Below are 19,008 nucleotides of genomic sequence, written 5' to 3' on the forward strand. Positions count from 1 at the left end.
AGAATGTATGGAATTCTAGAAATGAAAATATTTAGTGACATCTTCAGTTTTGGCTATGAATAATAATAAACTATTTGTGATTGAATAAGTTCTGGCAAGAAGGTTATAGCCACTTGCACAATATCATGAGCAACTGCAAGTTTATCTGCACTGTGCTGTTCCCTTTTTTTTTTTGTAACCTTAGTGGTTCCTAAGTGTGAGGGATTTTTTGCGAAATCTGAACCGATTTGCTGGTGAAGAAGTTTCTTTAAATTCCAAATTCACTAGGTCAGGCTGTAGATGACATTACAGATAATTTCAGCTGTAATGATAGTGGGAATTCTAGAAGAAATTGAATTATATTAATATTAGGAGGACAACCAAACATTCTTTTGTGAAATGCATTATTTTTGTATTTGGAGAGATTGTAAATCAGCTAACACTTTGATGTGGAAGGATCCTGTTCTGTCATCCACTTCACTATCTAAAATGTGCCACAGGGAGTATTTAATGTGAAACAATGTCCTGTGAAACTGCTGCCTTAGGAGAGCTTTAGTTTAGGTACATTGGTACATGACTTCCCAAGATGAGTTTTAATAAACTGAATTAATCTAGAACCTTTAGGGAGTTGAGGCAGCCATTGGAGTGTGCTCCTGTTACTTGATTTTGTTATCAGTTTCAAATAATGCAGTACTTTTCTGAAGCTCTGAGAAACATTAACTTTTGGTAAAAATGCTAACATTTTGGTTTGAAGTTTTTTCCTGCTTATTAATTGAAGTGTTTCTGTTTTCAAGGGAACGAAAGAAATTGAAGGTGAAGAGGAGTCTGGTTTAATTCAGCCTGCAGAAGTATTTGCTCCTAAAAGTCTGGTGCTGGTGTCCAGACTAGATTATCCAGAAATTTTCAGGGTAAAGAACTTGCAGTTGCTATTTACAATATATCAGTAGAAGAATCTGTTTTAAATGAGTAACAATAACAGTACTTTTGATTTAAAATATCTCACTGAAGATTGATCTGGGAATTTAAAAGTAGCTTTAGATTGAACTAGCTAAAATTCAACATCTGTGACAGTAAATAGCCCCTGTAGATTAAAGAAGTGCCTTTTTACGCTCCAAGCAGTTTTAAAACTACACAGGAGTGGATTTTTCTGGGATCAGAATACTCTCTAATTTAAGAAGTTATTAGGAAAAAGACAGACAATATTTGACTAACTATATAATGGTAAATTAACAGTGAAAATCTAGTTCTCCATATGAAGTAAAATGTCCAAGACTCTTCCAGACCAAATTAAGATGCATGACCAAGATTTAGGACCTTGGATTACTTTCACCTGGTGAAATATGGCTTATCTGAGATAAATGAAAAGCTTAAATTTCTCTGAACCTAATACATATTAACAGAAACAAATAAAGTTCAGTTTACAGATCAAGGGAGGAAATCATTCAGCAGTTGTCTTTAGACATTAAGGATGACTGTTCCATGTGAGATTAAAAGTCCTTGTAGCCCAGTGTTTTGTCCCTCGTAGTGGCCCATGGCAAATGCAAAGCAGAGTGTGTAACAATAGCACAGGCTGTAGAAATAATTCTACAAAATGTTTTTGTTAATTCTCATTCAATGTGAATAATAGTTAAATGACATCCTGAACCAGAGCTGTTGTTTCTGTGGGTTTTTCTAAAATTAGTTCACTTTCTTAACATTCATATTTTACAACAACCCACGGCAGAGTTTCACTGTTTAACTATGTGTGATATGAAAAGTTACTGTTGGAATTATTTCTAAGAAGAGAACTACTAAAATATTTGCTGATTTATCAAAGTTACAGCAGTTAAAAGGCAGAAGATGCTGTGGAGCAATTATTTTCTTTTGTCCAATGGCTTCTTAGAATGTCACATTGATCTGGATTAAATTATTAGTAAAAATGCTAAAGCTGTATCTATGATTTCTCAATGAAAGTTCGATCCATTAATAAAATATGTGGAAATATTAATGTGCCATTAATATAAAATATATTTAAATTGATAAAATAAAGAATGTAAGTTAAAAAACATATGGAATTGTTAGTGATTGATACTGGTCATTGATTAATCAGTGTTCTATTCTGGAAACCAGTCAGGTTTATGTCCTTCAGAGTTCAAAGCACATCTATGAAGCTTGTTGATTTTTATAATTTTTAACAATAACTTATAATAATGCACTTCTTATATAACAAACAAAGCACAACCATTATACCTAGAATTTTGTTAAAAAGTAAAAACATACATCCCTTGCAAGTAGCCAGTGGACAATTTTTTAAAATGAATTATTACCTCTGTTGCAAATTACTTTGGTTGGAGAGTACTTCACTGCACTAGTAACTACTAAGAATAACTTTTTTTTTTTTAAAGATTATATACATAGATCTTTGAATAATTTGACATTTTCCTTCCCTGTATTGCAGTTTGATATATTTTGTCAACCTTTCTAGGCTTGCCTTGGCTTGATCTACACCGTGTATGTGGACAGCCTGAATGTGTCACTGGAGACTCTCATTGCAAATCTGTGTTCATGCCTTGTCCCTGCTTCTGGAGGGTCTCAGGTAAATGGGGAGGGGGGCTAGGGGAGGAAAGGGTATTTTTCCAGTTAATTTAATTTATGAAGAAAACAAAAAATAAATTCTTGAGATATTTTTGAAGAAAAAAAAGATCATAGTTCAGCTGAGTGCTTTCCCTGTGGCCTGTGAGTGCTTTCCCTGTGGCCTGTCTTCTTAAGACAGCAAAAATTCCATTCCAGGATAAGGTCAAGGGGTTAATTTTGTCACTGAGTTGGCTTTTACAGGGCACATTAACAAATTAAGCAGTTTGTATAAGTTTAGTTTTTAAATAATAATGTGTTCAAGTAATATTTTTGCTTGCTACATAAATTTTTTTTAAGACTTTTTTTCTTTACCATTTTCTAACATAAGCTTCATATCACTTCACTTATATATGTTTTTCCTTGTTGGAGTTCAGGATTTCACTGGTTGTTTTTTTTGATAACTAATTTAAAGTTTTATTTTTGTAATTTGTTTTTTAAATGCTAAAAAAGTTACTCAAATGTGGTTTCCTCAGGGAAATTAAAAAATGCAAGTAGCCCATGCATTCAAAAATTAATATAAAGTTTTCTAGTAAACAGACACCTTTCTGCTTTTCATTTGTGCTTTCTGTGAGCAGAAAATCAGGTTTTCTTCTTGACTTACTTTTTATAAATTATTCCTATACATTTGTGGGATTTTGGTAAGCCAGTTGAGTCTTCTATGTTTGGTTTTTGTTTTTATGCTGTGACCCTGATGGGAAATGATGGTCCTTACTATGAAACATACCCGAAAACTACATGTGCAAATGGCAACATTTTAAAGTCAATTACATATGCAACTTCCCACTCGACCTATGGGTTTTCAACCCTCTTGAAATCCTACAGCTTCCTAATTCTGTTCTGGTTTTGCCATAGCCCTGGCTGCTGTGGGGCTTCCTTAGTGCAGGAGGTGTCAAGAGTGTCCTGTCAGCTTTGTCAAGCTCTGCCTTGCTGCTCCCAGGCTGCAACATCTCTGGTTTTTCTATCCTAGGCTTTTGGCTTTGAAGGGGAGTAATCAGATTTTATCCCCTCATCAGAAACTCCCTTTTCCAGTGGTATTTGAGCCTCATAATTTTGGTTTTGGTGATCCACCTGAGCTTCTGGCTCTGCTTCTATCCTCTCTTTTTTCTCCCTGTCCATAAATGCAGCTTTTCTCAGTGGCTGTTTGCTCTGCTAGAAGAGGAAGGAAAACTCGTGCTCTTCTGATTGTTCTTCTTTCTGCTTTCTCTCCTCAATTAAAATGCTCACTCATTTCCAACTTAAGTTTGCTACTGTCAAACTGTCATTTAAATCAGAAATTAAGTGTTTCTCTTTTCTTTCTTATGCCTTATGCTTGCAGGGCTGAAGGTGAATTATAGTGAACTGTATGTACAAGAGTGGGAACACTCTTGTAGCATTTCTTTCCAGAAAGAGTCAGCTGTGAAATGGGTTCCTGACCTGCACCCAGACCTGCTGCTGCAGTGCTGGGGCAGAGCATCTCTGCTACAGCTCAGGGACTTCTTTGGGTTTACTGGGAAGATTTTTAAATACTTATGCAGCAGACAGAGCTGGCCGCCTTCCTACATTCCCCACCTTTGGTTCCATACAGAGTGAGGATTTACCACACAGAAATGCCCCCAGCCCACGGGAGACTGGTTGGAGGGAGCTGCTTGGCATCACTCAGTGCTTGAGTGCCATGTGGGTTTGCCCACAGGACAGCGAGGGCGTGTGGCAATCACAGAGCTCTCTGGGATGTGATGCTCAAGTGCACTTCTTTCCCTCCCAATTCCTGCCTTCCTCTAGGGAGGTATGTTCTTGTGCTGGAAAGGGAACTGAAGCTGTAATTGGACTTTAATGTGCAGAGCAGGAGCACAGGAGCAGCAGAAGTGCCCTCTTCAATACTCATGAGTCACAAGTATGTTCATACTTAATGCATGCCTGGGGATGGTAGAGAGCAAAGAAATTCAGTTAGTAATCCTGTACATTTTTCTGATTTAAATGGATTAAAAACCCTTTCTTCCCTGGTAGGTTTTTTATTGTATTAATAGTTCTATTAACTGCCTTCAAAGCCATAACTATTTAACTTAGTGTAAAATGCAAAGGAGACACTATCAAGCAGACATATCACTGTCCACAAATTATATTTCAGATCTATGTTTGACTTTAAGTTTCTCTATACAAAATAAATAATTTTTGCAGTATGAATCACTTATCTGTATGATGACAGATTGTTCATTCTATATAAATTAAATTTTAAAAAATTCTTTCTACAGAAATTGTTTTCTTTGGGAGCTGGAGACCGACAGCTGATACAGACTCCTCTACATGATAGCCTCCCTGTTACAGGCACCAGTGTGGCTCTTCTCTTTCAGCAACTGGGTATGTCTAGGCCTGCTCAGAAAAACAATTGTTTTTCTAAATTATAAAATGAGGTATTTTCTCTTCTAGTTCAATTCTAATCATGTGCCAAGAAAGCTGCATGTTAAATATTAATTTCTTTTGAATGAAAGAATGATTGACTGTGCTTTTACACCCTAATCAGGCATTCAGAGAACCTTTCTGTGCAGCCTGCCTGTGGCAGGCTTATTTCCAGTATTAGAGAATCATGGAATTGTTTGGGTTGGAAGGGACCTTTAAAGGTCATCTAGTCCAATCCCACCATGTAGTATCTGTAAGTTACTGGGGGCAGAAGTGAGCATGGCCCCTATGTAATCATACAAACATTCCTGTAAAAAGATTCTCTGCTCCACTCCCCTTGGATACTGTACAAACTCCAAAGAAAGCCAGGGATGTTTGTAATAAAGCTGGTGTGACCAAAAAGTTCCTATAATTCTGTTGTTATCTATTTGTCCCAATCTTTCAAGAACATTCTCTAGCACAATCCTCACCAAATGTTTTCTTGTTCATTACAATTGCAGCATTGCATCTCTGTTACCTGGGTACCTCAGTATTGATCTTGTCTGCCATTAAATCCTGACACTTTTAGTCTTTGTTTCATTGGTTTGTGAAGTGACTTTGAATCATAAACTTGTAGCAGCACTGGATAAGGGCACAAGTAATCATCTTTTCTGATCCTGTGAATCTCAGTTTTACTCTTGAGCTACCAAATGGCCTCAGGAGATGCGTTGTCATCCATTGTTCTCTCAAACAGGCAATAAGAATGAATGAAACCAGAAAAATAACAGTGAACAACACTAAGCTTATGTCACAGAAAGCAGTATCAGATCTGATGAGCTCCATGCCATCTCCTACTAGGATGATTTAATTGTATCCTTCCAAAAAGAATATTATTCCAAAAGGGAGATTTTAATTTTTTTAATAGTAGTTTAAAGATAAGAAAAATTGTGGCTACTATAGTTTATAGGTGCTACTTAATTTCATCACAATCCTGATGTTTTATTTGGCTTATTATGTCAAGATTCATTAGGATTGCTTGCTCTGATCAGATTGCAGGCTATGTTTTGAATGTGGACAGACATAACAATTTTTCCCCTTTTCTGAAGACATAAAATGTGGTGTGAGATACCATAAGTGCAGCAGTTTACACCATGTGGTGTGATATGTTGTTCTGTAAGTGTAGTGTATGTGGTAACTGATTTGAAGCAGTTTTTTAATCAGTTCTAGTGAAGGCTGCTATAAATGCACAGTTCAGAAAATGTCAAAGAAAGTGAGGCTTTCAATTAGTTCTTAGGTAATCACCCTGTCTTCTGGCACCTGGCTTTTCTATGCAAATTGGGATTGGAGTGTTTGTCACAGGATCAGGCTGAGGAAAATAGTGAGGACAAATCTGAAAAGTCATTGTATGCATCAGATTTATACAGGGAAGCCATGGAGATGGAGTGAGAATGTAAATATATGGAAGAGAAAACTGAGGCCAATCTTTTTCTCTTGTCTTACTGAGAGAATATTTTGCAGGGCAAGTTTTTAAAATTCCTCTTGTTGTGTATAGAAAGGAGTAACAAAACTTTCATATGAGAATTTAGCATTTCTTTCCAACACATATGGTTTAATTTAATATTGTTAACCACATGTTATAATAGGGTTAATATATACAGATGGATGGCATGTAAATTCCTAAATCTACTGTAGCAGAGTACTGAAGAGTTCGAAGTTTAACCAGGACTAGATTGTTGTGCTAGCAGTCAAAAATTCTTTACCTTTATATTTTGAATTTGTGTCATTTCTTATTAGCTCCTGTACATTTTTCAATATCTATAGTCCCAATTTACTCTTTGTCTGCCATCTCATCCTTCTTTTCCCATAGTCCATTAGCCTTTCTGCTGTCTGCTTTCTGTGCTTTTGCTGCTCTTCTGCCTTATTGTCTCCTTCCAGTAAATGTTTGGAGGTTCCATCTTTCTTGCTTTGTGGTGCCTTGTAAGAAGTATGAGTCAGTGTTCACCAGATGTCTTTTCCAGGGCACATAAGGATAAGAAGATCAGCAGGAGGAGGGGGAGAGAAAGGGAGATAAGGAAGGAAAACTGAGTGCTCAGTTTTCTAGTTAGTGATGCTTCAACTGGCCTGAAGAAGGGAGAGACTGAAGAAAGTGCATGGTTATAAAACTTGGCAAATCTTGTCACAAGAAGTTTATAGGCTTACATCCTGTTTCCCTGAAGGGGATCATGCACGCTCATGGACAAAAAGAAGAGTTGTCTCCCTCCTTTTCTGTTGCAGCAGGACTTTGTCTTTTACAAGACTATAAGAACAATCAGGAATAGTTTGTCTGATGACCTTGTGTGGGTCTTCTTGTTGTGTCTCCCTATTTTTTGGTGTGGCAAGAGTGGTACAACTGCCTGGGAATGGGCCTGGTATTAGTTAAGGAATGTTCAAATAAGTTGGCAGGTAGATTTTTTTTAAAGCAAATACTTGAACACTTTGTAAAAGGCTGCTTTTCCCACCTCCTAGTTTTGACCACTGATATTTTTTTTTTTGTTTCTTTGTGTTTTGGGGGGGTTGTTTGGGGTTTTTTCCCATATGTACCTCAGTTGCCAGTTGATGTATTTAAGTATCTGGGGATACAGCACAAGGGTAGAATTGTCTTGTGTCTCAAAGGACACAGATTAGAAAATGTTTGTGTTTTCATAGTGTACCTCACTTTCCAGAACAGCACAAAATTCCATTCCCATGTAGGTGATGGGCTGTCATCATGTTCTTAGTGCCAAGGCTTATTAATTCCAAGTTGCTGTCTGGATTTACTAAAAACAGAGTTGTTAATACAGCTACACGTGCCTGTTTGCAATGGTTGTTAACTGTAAAAGGAGGACCAGGAAATAAAAACAGACTGTTTTAAATAAATTTTCATTTATTCTCACCTTTCATGTAGTCTTATGAAGAGTTAAAGGCAGTGAATCCAGAAGACTGTGGTAGAACCCACTGGCTCATTCCTTTGAGAAAGTTTATTTTCCTAAGATAAGGCCTAATTCTTTCTGCTGGAGATCACAGCTGAACTTGTCAGAAGGTCTTGTGCTTCTTGGAACAATATTCACACTTGCTTTGTTTCTGTTGCCTCGTTGGAACAGGAGCTTAATGTGTATTTGTCTCTCTCCAACCTGGGCTGAAGCTTTCTGCTGCTGTTCAGTCCTTCAGTGGCAGCTGTTGTCCCATCCAGTCTCGTGTTCAGGACACATATATTGACCAGAGCTTTTGTCCCATACTGACACATTCAGTTATTTCTCTGCTGGCACAAGGCACTTCATCCTATCTCACTTACTAACAGAAAATTGAAGAGTAGCTAGAAAAGTATTTGTGAAGTGCATAAATCATCTTTTTAAAAATAGCTCTTTCTTGGAGGAAGGTGGGCAGCAAGACAACGTGTATCACTATGAATAGATCCAAAAGTAATTTCAACATTTATTTTGAGAACTATTGTGCAATAGTAGCCTCATCATGCTTTTTCTGCTTGGCAGGATAACACCATGTCAGCAGATGACCCTCCCTGTATTACCAAGTGCACAGCATATCTGGAAACAGACCTTATTTGTGCTTAGGCGTTAAACTACAGTTGGGAAAAATATCCCCAAAGGTTTTAAGCTTAGTAATAAGGAACAGCAGTCTTTGACATTTTAAATAATACCTTATTTTTTATTAAAAAAACACCTAATATATAGGAACAGTGTGACAAAAACCAGGCCTATATCTAGATCACTAGAAATCACTTAATCAATAAAGGATTAGGTGGAAAAACAGGAATCATAAAGTTACTTTTAAAAATAATGCATGGTAGCAGGAAGACTTTCAGTATTCTTCTATTTCTTGTTGTCTGTTAGTAAGATGGTAGGTATCTATAGAAGCTTCAAAATGCACTAGCTTTCTTCAGGCTCAAAGGAGATTTAGGTTATATTTAGGTTATATTTCTCTCCTGTCTCACTGCATTAACTGTACATTCCTAAGTTTCTGCCTTAAGCTCTTTTCTCTAGACTCCAGCCCTACTTGCCTTCTCCATGTGGGTATTCAGCAGTGATGTATTCAGTCCTTTGAGTCTGAGACACACACCTCCATCTCCCCAAGAAGCAATTTTTTTTTTTTCCGAAAGAAGCCAGGACAAAAAAATTAGTGACCTGAGGAGCAAAACAAAAACCTTAAGGTTTAGCCAGCACTTTTCATTTTTGCACATTTCAAGGCCTGGTAGCATGAATCATGCTGCTAAGCTGAGCAGAAAAATTATGAAAATTTTTTTTCCTGAAGAATTTCTCTCTTCTTTCTAAATATTTAATCAAAGACAAAAGAGTTTTCCTTCCTTTCCTTCTTGTTTAGTCTCATATCAGGTCTGTTTTCCTATGTCCTTATTTCCCCTGTTCTGCTTTGTTTGCCTGTGCTTGTTTTCCTCTTATCTTAAATTCACCACTCAAGTATTTTCAGTAAAATCTCACTGACATTGTGTTTAAAAGAAAGTAATTTTTAAGTGGTAAAAATGGCACTTAGAAGTAAATTCTGCTTTGAATCTTCTGGACAAAGACGCAAGGTAAGGGTGCTTTGGAATCCAGGGCTGTGTAGAATAGAGATTAAAAAGGTGGAATGACACAAGCATGAATGGTCATGTTAGGTGGAGCCAGGTTTGCTGCTTGGCAAGCTTGTCTTTGATTTGTCCAAACTATGATGTAACTGAAAGTGTTAAACATCATTATCCTTCAGCCTTTTTATGTGTCTTAAAATATTTTTTAAGTAGCAATTGTGTGTGTACCATTAGACAGTACATGGAGCCTCTAAAAAAGAGCACTCAAAAATAATATAGTATTGTTGAAGACTGCAGTGTCATTAAATATCTGTAATTCCAGATCTCAAAAGTGATTGATTGATTAAACTTCTAAAGATTATTACAGTTGAACAAAATATAAATATTAGGGAAGATGTTTGTGGTGATGGGGGAGTTGCTAAGCAAGGAAGTACTTCAGTACAAGCACTTTTAAATGCTCCACTCCAGCACTGATGTATTTTCTTAATGTGACTATTCAATTCCAAATTTCAACACTGTGACTTGGGACTCAGAAGTTCAGGGTGTTCTCTGTCCTTTTGCTCTGCTTGCATGTTCCTGTCTTTCTTTTGCATCAGAGCAGATACTTCTCTGATACCACAGAGAGCTGCTTAAAATTAAATAATTAAACAACAACAAGCAAGCAAAAAAAAGTGAATTATTTTCCATGGAGTGACACTGACAGAGATGATTTTTGTTGGTTTAAACAGTTGTGGAGCCAAACCCTGTTAATGTTACATGGTGATAAATCCAGTCAAAACATAATGATGGGATCATATATTATTGTCATACCTGTTTAGAATTTTTTGGAATTGTGTATTCCAGTGCACTGAAGTAAAAGAAATGCTGTATTTTCTAATTTTTCAGATTTGCTAGAAGTTAATGAAGAATGGTGGAGACTTAGGTTGTTTTTGGTTTTTTTTTTAATATAATGAATATACCGTAATTATTTTATGTTCAAAAATTTGTTTGGACAAGATCTTAATTGCAGCAGCATTATTTTAATTATTTTTAATTGAGATGTGCTCTGTTTGGAAGTGGATATTTGTATGTGCCAAGGGATTTTAAACTGAGAAGCTTGCACTTTACAGCTTTGGCTAACTTATGAAAACCACATTTTTAGGATGGTTCTGTAGTTGTGCCAGTATCGCACAGCAGATGTTCTGCTCTCAGAAGAAATCTGTGCAGAGGCTGGGAGTTGAGCAGGCTCTGTCCTTGGTTCTTACAAGTGCTGTTTCCTTTGGAAGAGGATGTTATGGCACTGGGCAGCCCCAGGGCACTCCTGGCAGGGCTGGGCTGGAGGCCAGCACAGCTGGGCACAGCTGCACAGCTTTGGCTCAGGCTCTGGGGGAAGAGCTGTGTGAAACATGGCAAAAGGAGGGGCTCCTTGGCCTCTTGGCTTTCCTGCTGCCCTTAAGCTCAGCCCATGTCCCCAGGGCCAGCCCAAGCCATGGTTCTGGTGCCCTCTGTGAGCCGGATCCTCACCCCGGGGCTGCTCCTGCTGCCTTGCTCTTCCTCACGGCCTGGGCTGGCCCTGTGGTCCCTGGCCACTGTCACTGGCCTCATCCTGAGCTGGCCATGCCAGCCTGGCACCCTGACTGTGCCTCCTCATCTCTGTGCCCTTGGCTGGCTGCCACCAGACCCACCCAGCCCCTCTCTTCTGGGTGCTCTGGGTGTTGGTCAGGGCACTGCCCCCCTCCCCCTTGCTCCCCTTTGCCCTCTGTTCTGCGGGTGCTGATCCCTGGCTGCTGGTGCTTCTTCAGTTTTCACTGCTTATCTTCAAAAAGTATTGAGCTGATACTTTAGTATTGGTTCTTCACAGTAAGTTTTGTTCCCTTTGATGCTAAAAATCAAACTTTATAAGTCCTACGAGAGATGAAGTCGTGCACCACAATTTCCTGGTATTATTTGATTCTGGGGATGAGAACAAGATTTTAAAACTGTATTATTTTCTTGATCTTAAAATGTGAACACTGATCAATTTCTGCATTGTGCACTGAAACTGGCTTCATCTGTTACCTGTCTTTCTAATGTTTTATTGCTTCCCAATACCTGCCTCGGAAATTATGATGTGAGCAGTGGGGCTATAAACAGTGAAAGTGTCCAGCCTACAGAGTAACATAAACAGTATAACCCTACTGTGATAATTAGAATAACCTATTGAATCAAAAGGAGTAATACTGAATTATAGTGTGCCTCAAATGAGTTTATTTTTGTGGTAGCTAATTTTTAAACTCAAAATACTTATAGGATATGCTTTACATTTTTATTTTGAATGAAAGTAAAAGTAGCCCTACTGCTTAAAAACTGTAGCTTCCTTTAGAAAACATAAATCTCAAAATAATGTAGAGTCTGAAATGAATATTTAAATTTGTTGGTCATGTTATAGCTCCTACTGGCTTCTAGAGGCTGCTTTTTGAGCAGTGTTAGGGTTTTCTGCTGTACTCTATCTTTTTAGTTTATTCTATATCATAGACCATATGTATTTACCATTTGCTGATTTTTATATCAGTGTTGTTCAGGGAGAAGTCACAAGTTAGAGAGACAGGTGAGCTCCAAGAACAGGCTCATACAAAAAGCTCATGAGTTATTTAAGGTTGGAAGTTAAAAGGCAATTTCTAACTGTAGGATGAGAAACATTCTGAAACACCTACTGATGGGAATAGTAATGCAAAGCATTATCAGTGCATTTAAGATGAAGCTTGATCAGTTTGGGGTTGTCTGATATAGCCATGATGGGAAAAGCCTGGACTCCTTCACTGTTTATAGACCCTTCAGTCCTATATATTCTAAATCCAGGATCTATTAAAATACCCAGAATTTTTGCTTTTGGCTTCGTTTGTTGACACTTTGAGTAATGTTTTCTGTAATAAAATAACTTCTCATTATTTTAACTCTGGTTTAGGGGAGATAAAATGTTCAGCCTCTCATGTAATGTATTTTATGCCAACAGATGACAATACCAAATTACTGTATAAATGGGAAAAGACATTCCTGATGAGTATATATGTGTATTTGTATGGCTGGGAGACATTATGAAAGGGTCACTGCACAGTCAGCACGTGAGCTGGCTTATACTTGTTGACTAAGAAAATCCTGGTGTCTTTGACATACAGCAAGAATATTTTAATATTTCATCATGTAGGGCAGCAAAGCAATGAGAGATGTAATCTGCAGAGCATATGAAGAGATGAAGAGTCCAAATGCAGGCATTTTCAGTACATTAATACCTGTAACAGGGAAATGCACTAAGGGTCAACGTGGTGCCCTTTCCACATCTTATCTTTATGAGATTTTAGTGATATAAACTGGAACTTTTTTTACTGTCAGGTTGTTTACAAACTTCTCACCCAACTCACTCAGTTTTTTTCCTTTCTATGGAACATCATGTATCCTGTGATGGGAACACACATAACATTTGTTGGTTTTTAGCAGCATGTGTAATTAAATGAGGACTGTTTTATTGAAGTGTATACACTTCTAATCAGTGTTTGATCTTAATAAATTGTATACTCTCCAGCCTATGGGACCTGGCATCACATGAGTGGATGCTGTTGGCTTATGTTCTAGTTTCAGTTTAAATCCCACTGGCTGGTGAGCTGCAATTAGCTCCATAACCCAGCCAGAGAGAATTTACCATTCAAGCGTTCCAAGTAGATTTGTGTAGTCCATCAAAGAACAAATAGATTATGAAGGGATTTGATGTGGCATTTACTGCTAATGGGGCCTTACTGCTGCAAGAGCAGAACAAAAGGAAAGTGTTCTTTTAGATGCTGTTGGAAATAAAGGGACATTGTCATGGTGAATTTTATACAGGGATTCTTCTGCACTTCAAGTAAAGGCACTTTGTGGACAGTGTCTGAGGCTTCATTTCCCCAGCAGCCAAGCAGATGATCCTGTCTGGAATGTCCACTTCCAGTTGCACAGTGCTGCCCCATCTCCTTTGCTGCAGTGGTGCTTGACTCAGCCATGCTGAGCAGTTTTATCTCACCAAGTTAACAGAAAAAGTTTGGAGGGTGGAGGGAGGGAGGGTCCATCTGTTTTCTGTCAGCAGTCTCAGGTTGTGGTTTGATGCTGTGGTAAAATCAGCCCAATGGCCAAGGGCTGCAGTGGGAACAGACCCATCCCTCTGCTGACTGGAGCTCACCCACTCCTGTGAGCTTTGCTGCAGCTGCAGGGAAAGCAGCAGCATCCCTGCCAGGGAGAGCCAGAGATTGCAGCCAGGCAATGCCAAACCATTCCTTCAGTACATCCTGCTCTGCTTCTGTTTGTTTGACGCGTGGGGATACCCTGGGGGCTTGCTCAGCACCCTCTGAGATGCTGCTGCTGTGGTGGCAGGCATCTGAAATGAGTTGGAGGCACCATAGTTCTTATATCCAATATTTCTTGCAGTGTTCTGTGTTTTTCAGCACAGCAAAGGACATGACATAAGATGCTCACTTATACCCTCTCTGAACTTTCAGTGAGACAAAGTGTGCAGTTGTTTATTTTAAGGAAATTGTAAATCTGAGAAATAATATTTATTATAATTTATTATAAGTAAATCAGCTTGAAGCTGTGTATCTGATAAAGTGCTTTAGTTAATGATATTTTTTTAAAAGAAAACATTTCAAACAAGAGAAAAAATTTTCAGATTGCAGTTTGCTCTATAACAGTCCACTGAAATTTATTTAAACTTTTAAGTGAAAACATGTTTTGTGATATTTGAGGAGAGAGATATTTTCTATTTACAGCAGGATTTAAGAAAACACATCCCAGAAGAGTGTAAACTAATTATAGTTTTTCAGAGATGAGCAAAATATAAGCTCCAAAAAGCAAATGTCTAATAAATAGACAAGCAAATTTCAGAAAGATGCAAAAGAAGCTTGTCTCTGCTCATAGAAAATACTGAAAGGGATCCTGCTGGGAACAGATGGCTTTTCTTTCTATTTTTGCTGGTATGAGTGCAGGCAGAACTTTTATCAATATTCTGAAGCAGCCTTGGTAGTTGTCAAATCACAAGAACTTTCAAAACTGCAATTTCCAAACTTTGGTGTTAATACTTGTTGTGAGAAGGAAAAGAAAAACATTTCTGTAGACCTTTATTTCCGTATATTCAGTCTTGTAAATTCACATTTAAAAGTTTTTCTCTTTAGCTGCATTTTGGGCTGAAGTATCCCTGTCTTGGGAGGTCAGGTAAATCTCAGAGAATTTGACAAAGAATTAAAAAAATTTCATAAATGTTTTCAAGAGAATCCAAGCATGATCCTTAAAGAAAATAAAGTGATTTAAAAATTTTTCCATGGTTACGCTGTTTCACAGTTTCTTCAGTTGAATATTTGTCCTTTAATGATCCATGAATATCGGCCAACAGTGGCTGAAGATTGCTCTTACAGAATATCCTGATCAGCCACATCTGTTCTTGTTGGCTTGGCATTTATTCGGTTATGTTCATATAATGCTTCTGTAGTAATGTTCCTTGAGAAAGACTTTGTAGTTCCTAGACAGAAAACAGGTATGTTTGCAGTTCCTTGTGTATCCTTGACCATTTTTCCTGTGTACAGTTCAAGACAGACAATATTCTTCTCATTCTTAGATATTTACTTTCTAGGGATCCTACTGGTATTACCTTCACTCTGAATTGCTTTGTCAAAAAAGACTTTTTCTGCTTTAAGTGAATACAGACAAATTACAAAATCTTAAAAATAAATCAGGTTGTTCAAGAAGTTTTAATCCTGTAATCCTTCTGAATTTTAAAATGTCCGTTGGTGGCTGAACAGAATCCTCCTTTACGTTCTACCATCTATGAATCAATTTGGAGGGATGGTAAACTGCTCTGGATTTGATTACTTAAATGCATCAGCAGTTGCAAATAATTTCTCAAATCTCAATTTTAGATTTGCCATCAGGATACAAAGAGACAATTTTGACTAATCAAACTGCTATAGATAATTTTTATAGTGTGTGCTTATTTTTATGACGTATCTTTTGATGTATGTGGGGAAAAAAAGGTTTCAGAAAATGTCTGGTTCAAACAATAAAATCCTCTTTCTTGAAAGGACAATTCTAAAGAATGAATGAAAGAAATTCACCTGTAAAAATTTCCAGAAACTTGGGACTCTTTCAGTAGCACTCTCCCACCTCTACTCATGGAAATTGGCCAGCATTTCAATTCATTAGTGGGTATCCATTATCCCAGTCCACTCAAAATTCTTTTACAGAATTTCATTGAGTTTCTGTTAGTGTGGGCCTGTGAGGGTTACACAGAAATTCTGTGTGCTGATATTAGTAATTATCCAGGTAATTTACAATTAGTACACAGATTACTAGTGTACTAATTATCCTAGTAATTATACAGGATTACTGTTTACTTATGATTTTGAAATTATAGATATTTATGGGATTAATATCCAAAACAAATAGCTTCCTATTTTAATTACCTTTCTAGATAACTAAATAACTAAGTAGAAGATGAGATGTGAAATCAGACAAAAAATGAAGCCATATTTCAGCAGAGTAGACTATTACTCAAATCTTAACACCTGCATGCATATGGAGAAACACAGTAGGGGAACAAAACCTTCTGGTTTAATTTGATGTTTAACAGTTCAATATTTAGAAATAGTGCTTCCTACCCTCCCTCTAGGACAAAAAAATTTAGTCTCATATCTGATTTCTATGAAGATTCTTCTCCTTAAATAAATTGGTTTTTGTAGCGCATCTCAAACATCAGCTGTTTACATGGGCCAGACACAGAATCAGTGGCAAACTTTTAACTGGTAATGTAGGTTGTTTGTATATTTGTGTAATTCTACTTACTGCCTTCACATGAAATTGTCATTTACCTCCCTGCTAGTGAATACTTTCTGTATATGAAAGGGTTATTTGTCTGGTTTACCTTCCTATGTCTTTTCTGCTTTGTCGAGAAAAGTCACTTAACACAATCATATTAATCTTGAGTTTATCAATCTCCCTTTGGGTATGTAAAGCTTTAAAATACGTATAAGAAATGGTATTGCACTTATCTTTTTCAGGGATGAAAACCTTATTATCTAAACCTTCTATTAAACATTGTATTCAGCTTTATCATTGTCTCTAGAAAAATAATACATTAGTGATCGTGTTCACTCAAGGTATTGGCAGAGTTGTGTTTGGAGGCTCAAGAAAGCCAGAGGGCTTTTGCTGCTTCTTTAAGTAGGTCTGGAGAGGGATTTAAGGAAATTGGCAATAATGGAGTGATATCAACATGCAAATGACAGACAGACCGACTGTTTTCTGAGCAGATCATATGCTGTGCTTAATCCCTGTTTCTTTGTGCCTGTGTGATTTAGGGTTTGGAGAACAACCATCTGCTTGGCTCAGTGTAGACAGCACAGAGTGGATACTGTTGAACTTTGGGGGAGTGATAGCTGGAGGAATATTTAACCATCAGCTGAAGACATCTTTTTTTATATGTATCTCCTCATTTTCACAGTCTTTTTGGTAGCTTTTCATGATCAGTTGGCTTTTGTGGTGTTTATACCAGAATCTCTCTATACAGTCCCCCTGTTTCCTCTTCGCACCCCTCCCACATGCTGGTTGGTAGGGAAGCCTTCATTCCACCCTTCTTACAAAGAACATGCAGAATTCATTGTTCAGATTCTGAATTGCCTTCAGTTCAGTTCCCAAACCAGAAATGCATCTCTAAAAATGGAGGTTGGATTCAGTAGTGCATGTCACATCAATGTTTCCTTCTGTGGGCTCAGAACTGGGGATGAATTCACGAAATGCTGGATTCTTTGAGTAAGTCTCAGCTGAAGGCTCCATGATGTAGGGATTGCTTCTCTTCCTCTTGAGTTTGACAAAGCCCAAATAAGTTGATCTCTTGGGGTTCTCATCTGACTCATGTCCTCTGTGTTGCCAGCCAAAAGCAGCATAAATTAACCCTCCCAAAGCTCTCTGCAGGCACAGCCAGATTGCTCCCGCATTTGTGAGCAAGCTTGGCTGTGATTCAGCCATGGAGGATGCAGTCCTGCTCTAATACCAGACCTGCATGCTTCCCTAAATGCACATTGATCCTGAGCTGAGTGACATAGCAGCCATTTGGGTTTCACTCCGTGTAGCTGATTGCAGATACTGTGGGATTTTTGGGTTGACAAATAATGTAGTTTAGCAGATTACCTATGTGAGTGTTGAGTACAGTTGTTGTCTCTTATTTACTAGTTAAGCTTGTATTTTGGTCATTAGCAGAGTTATGCAGCCACATCTAAAAATAAATATGAAAAGAGTTTTGTTTTTCTCTACTCTTTTCCTAGTTATCTTTAGAGCTTGACACTGCCTGGCACAGAACTTGTACTATGCAGTCTTCAGTGGCCTTTCAGAAAGGCTTTTCAGGCTTTGTTGACCCATTTCCTGGATTAGTCTGGCTAAGTTATGGATTATTTTGTCTATTAAGCTTTTTCTTGTGTCCAGTAATTCAAGAATGGCATATTGGCATAATAATGTATTCAATTAGGTGAGTTTCTGAATCCATGTTTATAACTTTCAACAAAAGCCTGAAGAAGTGGTAATAATTTTGATTCCATGCTATATGGAAGACAGTAACTTGTCAAGTAGACTTTGTGTTTGGTGTTTTTTTTAATCATGCTTAAATAAGTACTTAAATTCTAGAACAACAGGAAGCAGGCAGAATGATACATTTGTTGATGTAGGATGTCAGATAATTTAGTACAAATTACAGATTCTTTAAATACTTGAAAACAGTGAAGGTCAGGAAGCCTCCATTCAAAATTTTCCAGCGTATGTATAATATTTTACAGGATGTCTGTCTGTAGACTGCAAAGGGGTAATCTGTAAAAATCAACTTGTTTGTTGTTTTTCATGTTGTCTATTTATGCCCTGACAAATGAGCATCGGATGTAGTGTGGAGTCTGCAGAGCAGCAGAGGGTTCAAGGTTACAGACAGCCAGGATTGTGTCCTGCAGCACGAGGAAACTGGGCTCAGGCTGTCACTTGGAATGGTTTGTTTTCAGTAAACAACTTGGGAGGCTTAGAACAACACCTTGGTGGCTTCCTCGAACAATTTAATCAATGGTTTCAATGGTTTAGAAAAGGAAAGTAATCAGAAGTCCTACTGTTTATAATTTGTTTGATTCTATCAGACAAAGGTCTCCCTCACAGTCAGTTCACTGCTGATATTCCTGAGAAGATGCATTTCAGAATACATGTGGAGCAGTAATTTTGTATTGAGTTAGTGGCTGTCTTCTTGAAAACAAGAAAATTCCAGGTTAGCTGTCTGTATTGCACACTTAATTTCATTTATATTATGTTTTTTATATTTTTCTGTATTGCTTACAAAGCATTTAGAGAAAGAAAAAGGAAAGAAAGAGGGAAAAAGAAGGAAGACACTGGTCAAAGAAGCTGTGTGGGCTCTACAAGCTTTTCAGTCAGTGGAAGTGTTTAGCCTGGGTTTTATTGCCCAAGTGTGTTAGATGCTCTCAAGTTTGGTCTCTTCCATAGGTTCTGCAAGTAAAGCA

The 19,008-nt window shown here is 37.6% G+C and overlaps 1 protein-coding gene across 6 annotated transcripts in view; it reads left to right on the forward strand.

Annotated features, from left to right (window-relative positions):
- Positions 1 to 19,008, forward strand: part of SBF2 (SET binding factor 2) — a 230,887-nt gene that overhangs the window by 110,607 nt on the left and 101,272 nt on the right. For all 6 annotated transcript variants that reach the window (XM_030273779.4, XM_030273781.4, XM_030273784.4 and 3 more), the window contains exons 4-6: positions 774 to 887; positions 2,444 to 2,554; positions 4,821 to 4,926. In XM_030273779.4, the coding sequence (XP_030129639.4) occupies positions 774 to 887; positions 2,444 to 2,554; positions 4,821 to 4,926 (331 nt within the window). The remainder of the gene's footprint in view (positions 1 to 773; positions 888 to 2,443; positions 2,555 to 4,820; positions 4,927 to 19,008) is intronic.

The sequence above is a fragment of the Taeniopygia guttata genome, chromosome 5, assembly GCF_048771995.1.
Source record: "Taeniopygia guttata chromosome 5, bTaeGut7.mat, whole genome shotgun sequence".
In the NCBI taxonomy this organism is placed as follows: domain Eukaryota; kingdom Metazoa; phylum Chordata; class Aves; order Passeriformes; family Estrildidae; genus Taeniopygia; species Taeniopygia guttata.